Source organism: Morone saxatilis, unplaced genomic scaffold (genome assembly GCF_004916995.1).
Source record: "Morone saxatilis isolate NCDOM2014 unplaced genomic scaffold, NCSU_SB_2.0 Contig2, whole genome shotgun sequence".
NCBI classification, from domain to species: Eukaryota; Metazoa; Chordata; class Actinopteri; family Moronidae; genus Morone; species Morone saxatilis.
The window spans coordinates 994255-1002659 of NW_023339762.1; the positions used below are offsets into that span (position 1 = coordinate 994255).

Genomic DNA, 8405 nt, shown 5'->3' on the forward strand with positions numbered 1-8405 from the left:
TGCGCCGGAATTGTCCTTTAATTACTCATGGACTGCTCTGTACATTTTCAGTCAATATACAATTTAATCATTTTTTATGTTTTATATTCTAAAAAATCACTTCTCATTATAAATTAGAAACAGAATTGAAGATTGTGATCATATTTCACAGTTGGTTACTGAATTGGTGACACTAATCTTGGGTGCCCACTGTAAAACTGTGGTGATTGTATAGTACGGTTGCATGATAAATCGGCCCTGACATATATCGGTATATTACTCAGATAATCAAATTACAGCCACTAATAATTTATTTTGAATTCTTTTGTGGCATCATCGATCCTGCTTATCGCCCTGATTCATGATTTATTTAAAAAAAAAAAGGCCTGAAGAGGTTTTTAGCGTCAACGCAACTGGTTTATTATCTCTGTCTGAACACAGTGTACAGTTGTAGTAGTTTGAGTTGGACCGTTTTGTGCTCTCCACCATGATGAAATGAAATGCCAGCATCAATAAAATGATGATAGAATTGATAAGGTTGGAGGCATATGACTCTCATGAATTGGACAATATGGAACCGGTTCTGCCCTGATATCGGTTCTCGGTTCCCATCTTTTATCTTTCTTCTTACCTTCAGGTTTGCATGACCTTCTTTTAGAATTAGATTATCTAAAGATTTTCCTATCTTATTATTGGTTATTTGTACAATATCGTGCATGCCTATTGTATAGATCTTCTGTGCTTCTGGATTGAAGATATGTGTGAAGCATCTAAGTTTTAGCATTGTTGGTTTTGACGGAGCGTCAGATGTCGTTGCATCATGTGATGGAGTTTTCCATCAGTCCTCTGTTAAGATGAGTCTGTGAAGACGGCATGTTTTCCACTGGGAATTATTTTGTTGTAATCATACATACGAGTCCGCATACACATAGTTGTAAACTGCTACTTGACTAGTTTGCACAGGCGCACAATGGTGAGGCGGTAGTGCTAGTTTCTCAAAGGCTGACCCTTTTTGCTAAAACTAATTTTCTTTAGGTGAATACACACCACATCCATTCTCCCAGTGATGATGAGGTGGATTTTAAAGACAGTGGCTTTCACCAGGACTCCTCTCTACAACAAGTAAGAACTAAACACACATACACACACAAATGCATACGTGATCACAAAGCAGGCCCATAGCCACACAGTTAGTAGCAGATCTACAAATGTTCATTCTGTTTTAAACAGAAGCTCTTTGGATATACACGGATATCTGTTGGAGGTAAATCCTCTAAGCAGTAAAAGTAGACTATTCCTCAATCATGATTACACACAGATGCATTGATCTACTGTTAGAGTACACCTGCCTCTGCCTAACTAACAATAAGTGCAAATGATTTGGCAGCTGCAGCTCAAAAGAGCAATACAATGAAAATCTGTCTGTGTAAATATGAAGTCTGCCAATGGCTGATTTATATATGCTTCATGAGTTGATTGATACAAAACTTGAATTTTCTGGGTGATGATGCATTCAACATCTTTTGTCATTGAACAAAATCACCACTGGGAATACAGACGTGCTTTCCCGGAGCCCTTGTCATTGGTTGCTTGTTGTTAACATCCATATGCAACGCATATGCTCAAAAGCTGAAGTGTATCTCACCTTGTTGAGTTCAATAGCTACATGTCTCTGTGAACAGGCTTTTAGTCTTTACATTTTTTTGTGACTATGGGTCATGCACAGTAACAGTCAGCAACATCTCTATACTATGGTTGAATTGATATAATTAACTACTAATGTTATTCAGGAAACTGTACAGTTCATTTAAAGACTTTAGAATTTTTAACTAATGTAAAAGCATTTTGGCATCTGACTGTAAAATGCATGTGCTTTCATTTAGCTATTAACCTGTCTAGACTACATGTTATACAGTTTTTGTTTTTACAAATCAGTATATGCATTGCTATTTTCTGTACTGCAAGTAATGACCAGCTTTGTGTAGAGCCAAGACTATATCATTATCGTTGGTCCTGGGTTTTGCCAGGCCTTTTCTGATTATCAGATGCAACAAATGACGTCCAATTTTATTGAGCAGTTCGGCTTCAATGACGAAGAGTTTGCTGATCAGGACGATGTTGTGGAGTGAGTACTCATCCTGCATGACTGGATTTGCTGTCTAAATATTTCTGTGTAACACTGAGGGGTTCGGGCACCAAGGACATTACAAAGCTGGTTTTAAGTGCTTCAATCTCTGCCCCATTACTATGGCATGTCATATTATGTTTGAGTCTTATTCCAAACTTTCTTGTTGACATTAAAATCTGAATGCCACTAAATGTTGTAAAGCTTAATTTTTGATAAATCTAAACATTCTAATGATTGGACGGACACCTTATTTTTTAAATTTGCTAAAAAAAAATTGTATCAATTGCTGCAATTATTAAATGGTTATTGCAAAAACCATTTTGCTAAAGCCTTAAAACTAATGCCATTACTTCCAAAATGCCTTATGTTCTTTTTGATATGGCTGCCGTAATGAATACAAGATATGGTTTAAAGAGAAGAAACCATATCCAGCTTTTGTGTTGTTGTGTGCTGTCCCTTTATACATTCCTTAAGGAAAGCTGGTTTTGGGTTATAATCTTGTGCAAAGGCTGTGGGGCTGAGGGAGATAGCTTATAGTTGATCAGTGACTTAAAATGTCTGCTTCACCCCACAAACTCTTTTGCTTGTGGTTTAGAAGCGTTATCAGACTGCAAAATCCGACATTTTTTGTTGGCTGGGTGAAATAACCAATACACCAATACAAACGTTCAGAATCCATTGACTCTTGCAAAATTTTATTAAAGAGCAATTCAAAAGAAAAAATAAAGCAATCTACATACAGTACATCTCCAATAGATTAAGATGCATGAAAACATTAATAAACATGGGAAGTCTGGAGGTCCTATTCGACTAAATAAGTCCTATAAGACTTCCACTCAATTGATTACTAGTAATAATGACTGGCAACAATAAACAACACAGGTTAGGATCCAAAAACAAACAGCATCTAGGCAGCACATACACCAGCTTTTTTTTTAATCTGACAGAGGGAAAAAAAAAGTGTGTGTTACTTGAACACACAGCAGCATTCCCTGCTGTCTTGAATTTTCTGTCTAGTCTACATGATACTGTCTGATGCCAGTTTTGGGGGGAAAATGAGGATGACAAATTAAATGACAAACTTCTTTTGGAAAAATGTAACTGTGAGGTTAAAGTGAGTTATTTACAGAACTGTTGTATTGGTGGACCTGATAATTCTCCCATTCTAATCGAGACTAAGGTCTGTCTGGTGGTCTTCCCATCTGTGCAGTCAAGATGCCTGGAACGTATTTGACTTAGTCTTTACAAGGAGAGGACTTTAGTTCCCCAAAACCTGTACAAATCACCCACCATATGCACCCCTACAGAGCTTTAAAAACAGTGCATTCTATACAAGTCAGATATTTGCCAGTTATCATGAATGCACACGTTGGAAGATAAAGTTGGATTAGGTGAAGAGTAATTTGGGATACATTTACTGTCTTTACTGAAAATATGTGCCATGTTGTTTTTTTTCCCAAATTCTGACTAGTGGGGAGTAGGAATAGAACGGTTAGATGCAGAAATTGCAGTGTTTGGGCTTTGTAAGCTGGTATCAGCTAATGTGATTCTTGGTACATGTGTAGACTGAAGTTAAAGTGTACTCTTAATGTTGGTCTTGATTGCCTATTGTAGTGCTGTTTACTAGTTAATTGAAGCCTCGTTCACTAGTTTTTCACTGGAAAGACTGAGGCTGCTGTAGCTATCTTGAATGACTAGTGCTATTAAAAATTGTTTGACTGTTTGCATTAAAAGGAAAACAGAAATTGTTAACTAGAGTCAGATGACAAATTTAATTAAAGGGTTTCCAGTTCTGACATAGGCCCAGGATCTTTTTAGCCTACCTCAGAGCAAAAACTGGATGCAGAGAGAAACTGCTTGCGTAGCCAACAAGTAGCTGCCCCTTAACCTATAATGTTAAGTCTCAGGTTTTACCTGTAAGACTTGTTTAACTGATTTGGTCATGATTTTTGATGTGAGAGCATCACATTTCCACACAGTCAAAGGAATAAAACTTGCTTCTCCTCGTCACAGTTCAGTTACAAAATCCTACAACACCACAGAGCCTATAAGGCATGGCTGCTACCAGCTCTGTCAGCCGAAGAGTCAGTCACTGATTACCAATAAGTTTTAACTGTATTTCTGGGACATAATTCATGTAGTCCATAGGTATTTTAAAAACATTTATTCTGCAAAAAGAATGTGTTTTTGTTTGGGCTGATGTAATATTTCTTATATTACCGCCACTTGCAACCCCTGTCATTCAACTTAATTAGCAGATTGTTGTTTTCTGCAATGTCATAGAAGTCAGTGTGCATTAATACGCCAAGAGAGATATAAAACTGGAAGCAGGGCACATTCAGTGGCTGTAGGCCATGTCAGTTTTACTTTCCAGCGGAACTATTACATCGGCCCACTGCTGAACAGAGAGTAAAGTGGGCTCAGAGACGGTTCAGAAAATTATTATAAAGTCTAAAATTACACATCATCTTTGGTTGGCAGATTTAAGTTAAGTCAGAACACCTGGGTGTGAAGTCCCTGCACCCAAAACAAACTATAGGTAGTCTGCTGGTTTATTTAATTCTAATATATTTGAACTAAACTTTGAGCTACTTCTTGTGAAGTGTGAATTTAAAAAACAACGCTCTACCAGTCAGCATGGTATAGTCAAAAGTCATACCGTTGTACTTTCTATACCGTCCCTAACACTAGTGATTCAGATCATTAGTCAAGGATCCCCCCCATTTGAACCCCATCTTTTAAGTCAAAGAATCATACTTTCCTTGTACACAAAACACACTATAACAGCAAGGTAAAACGGTAAATGGACCTGTACTTGTATAGCGCCTTTCTAGTCTTCCGGCCACTCAAAGCGCTTTTACATCCACATTCACCCTTTCATACACATTCACACAGTGATGGCAAAGTCCATCGCCATGGCACAATATGAAGTTTTATAAACCTAAAATAATAAAATAAAATGAGCAGGATGCGCATGTTTTTCTTTCTCTGACTGTGTGAAAGTTTTTACTTTACATATGATGAGAATGTCCGATACTAGTGAAGGTGCTTTTCTTTTACACATGAGGCAAGAATTTCTCCTCATTTTTGGTCAAATGTATTTTAGACATTTTGGCTACCTTGTAAAAATGCACCTGTTTATTCTAGGGGGGCCTATGTGTGATTCTTTACTTTTCTTTTTTTTTTTTAAATTGGTCATTTTACAACACAAAATATGCATGTAAAGAATAAAAACCATGCACTATCTTGTTATCTATGATATCATCTGGCATGGGGAGAGAATAGGTTTTAGTTTTCCCTGCAGTGTTAAACATGAAGTGTCACAGCTCTGTGCTAGAGCCTGTCTGCCCGTGTGTTGCCGTATATGTGGATGTCTAACGACCGTAACTAAACTGAACTCTGTTCTCTTTAACATTGCAGTATTCCCTTTGATAGAATATCAGACATCAATTTTTCACTGAATACAAATGAAAGTGTAAGTACTTTGATTATTAATCTCTAATTCATACATAGTCAATGAATGAGGGGAAATATTCTCATGAAACAAATGAAAATGTGTTATAAAAATGGCATGTATTATATTTCCTGATGTCACTGTTGACATTCATTTAGAAGCCAATACCACAATACTTCCTAGACAACAAATGTATGGCACTAACTACTATATGAGCATTCATCTTGATGAAATAAAACCACAGGCTTGGAGTAAAGCACAAATATATATATATATATATATATATCCATATAACCTGTATATCAAAACTGTCGTGCTATGATACTGGATGTATACATCTTAATGTCTGCTTCACGGCTGAGTGGCTTTTGTTCTGCAGGATCCAACCCTAGTTTGTATGTATAGCATGTACTTTAGATGTAAGCAGTGTTTTTGTAAGTGTGTGGCCTGTGTGTGTTTTTCCCCAGGCAAATATAGCTTTGTTTGAGGCACGCTGTAAGGAGAAAATCCAGCAGTTTGAAGATGCTGGTTCAGATGAGGAGGACATCTGGGATGAAAAAGATGTCACCTTCGCACCAGAGGCACAGAGACGCCCCAGGTCTGCTAAACACACACAGATTTAGAGGTTTTTCCCATCTAACGTCACACTGAATAAAGTTCTATTGTTTTTTTTTTTTTTTTGTCGTCATCATCCTTCTCATCAAAAATGTACCAGCCATAAAATGCATCATGCATTTGACTAAAAATAATGACGTTTTAAGCCTTTCTGAACCTTTTGAATAGGATCCCAGGGCTTCTGCGTCCTTCAGACCCTACCTCTCGCAAAAACCACAGACCTCTGTGACTTTTCTCTTCGTGTTCTATTTTCGGTGGCCCAACAACACCCACCTCTCTAATAACCTGTAACGCAAATGTTTAGAAACTACCAAATGATAGTAAGCTGCTTTGATTGGATTGGCTGACGTCATGATAGCTACGCTTGACAGTGAGGGTCACATAAAGGTGTGCCACCCCTAGTGCAGATAGAAAGCACAGCGCTGCTGTGTGTCAATCTCCGCACCCTCTCAGGCTTGTGGTAACAGCACATCCGCATTATTGACAAATTATCCTTTGCTATTACTGTCCAGTGTCTTCTCTGAAGAGCCAATCTCAAGAGCCATGGCTTCTTTTTTGTCATTAAAATGTATAATTTCATGGCCAGTGATACTGGAAAAAGGACAGCGGTGTGAAGTGACACAGGGCAGCGCATCTATGGGCGTCTGTGTGGGGGTTATATAAAGACAATATTAGGGGCAGCTGTCTTTATGTATGATGTAAACTTGTCCTTACATTGTGATTCCAAATTATTTACTGGTCACCTGGCCTGTGACCCCAGTTTATTTTCCCCCCAAACCCCAATTTTTCCAGCATTTGGTGCTTGGGTGTTTATTTTAGGCCCTATTTTTTTTTTAATACATCGTTTTGATTTATTAGTTACAGAATTGTCTATAGAAAAAGTTAAACACTTCTTACATTTGTGAAACTTTAACTAGCATCATGACCTAAGCATTTCCTCTGTGCTCATTGCAAATTAAAACCAAACTTAATAAGTTAAATGAGTAATTGACATAGTCATTGGCTAACTTTCTGTTTGATAATCGATCAGCACAAGCTAAAATTGATTCTGGATAGCCACTGTATAAGTGTGGACTCTGTAGCTCCACATTTATTGTGCTTCTCAGTATAAAGAAAGGATAAACTCAGACACAGATTGGAAATAATTTTTGATCTGTGTCCATCCCAGGAGCTCAGGCAGCACAGACAGTGAGGAAAGCACGGACTCAGAGGAAGAGGATGTGAAGAGAGATCCGTTTGAAGCTTCCAACCCCAGCACCGATGACAGAATGGAAGTCGACGCAGGTTGGTGTGCTCGAGCACTACATATCAACACAAAGACAGAACAGTAACAAATGGACCAATTGCCTCTCTGACTTGGTTTAGGATTGAAAATAGAATTCGATTCAGCCCAGCTGGGTTAGGGTTAGGGGATGTGGGTTTTTGACTCATCAGTCATGATGATTGATGGTGAGGGTTATGGATGGAATAAGGATACGTCTTTCTGTCCACAAGTAGGAATGGCCAGTATTAGAAATCGTTCAGTGTTCGATGCAGTGTTTTTTTTTAATTGACACAAGAACATTTTCTGACAATTTTGTGCATTTATGTTTTTAGGGCCAGTATGGACGGCTAACTTTGATGACATCCCCATGGACACAGGTACATCCACAGCTCCGACCTCAAGCCCCAACAACCCTGCTGCCTCCTCTCCTTTGTCCTCCTCCTCTTCCACAGAAGTTCTCCCTGAGGCAGGATGGAGCTCCTCTCCTGCTTCAGCCTCTAACTCTGAAACAGGCTGGGCTGATTTCTCCAACTTCACCCCTGTCAGGTAGGACATCCTGACAGACTCTGGCTCACTGTCTTTTTTTCCTCTTTCCTTGTCTTTGAGTCTGACAGTGTGCTTCATAAAAAAAAAATTGCTATCTTTCAGCCCCAAAGACCCTCTGAGGTGCAACTCTCCTGTTGCTATGGAAACCAGCATAGAGACAATGGACCCTCTGGGGGTCAATGCACCCATGCAGCCTGAAGGTTAGATGTATGCACATGTCACTCACACACACTCACACACACACACACACACACACCACACACACACACACACAGGTCCCTCTAACATTTGCACAGTCCAAAATCACATTGAATGAGTGAGTGAATATACATCCTGTCAAGGTAGCTGTGAGTTGTTGAAACAGCTTAAATGATGACACTTTTGCCGCCGCCTCCCCCCCCCCAGATTGCGATGGCTGG

General features: G+C 38.8%; 1 protein-coding gene across 4 annotated transcripts in view; it reads left to right on the top strand.

Moving 5' to 3' along the window:
* The window catches only part of ppp6r3 (protein phosphatase 6, regulatory subunit 3), a 20842-nt gene that overhangs the window by 11788 nt on the left and 649 nt on the right, over nt 1–8405 (top strand). Inside the window, exons 15-22 of one of the 4 annotated variants that reach the window (XM_035665238.1) lie at nt 1015–1101; nt 2025–2104; nt 5528–5582; nt 6029–6159; nt 7345–7460; nt 7773–7986; nt 8089–8186; nt 8392–8405. The exon at nt 8392–8405 is cut by the window's right edge and continues 649 nt beyond it. In XM_035665238.1, the coding sequence (XP_035521131.1) occupies nt 1015–1101; nt 2025–2104; nt 5528–5582; nt 6029–6159; nt 7345–7460; nt 7773–7986; nt 8089–8186; nt 8392–8405 (795 nt within the window). Of the gene's footprint in view, nt 1–1014; nt 1102–2006; nt 2105–5527; nt 5583–6028; nt 6160–7344; nt 7461–7772; nt 7987–8088; nt 8187–8391 lie in introns of all 4 variants that reach the window. The other 3 variants (XM_035665239.1, XM_035665237.1, XM_035665240.1) reach the window with 3 other exon arrangements.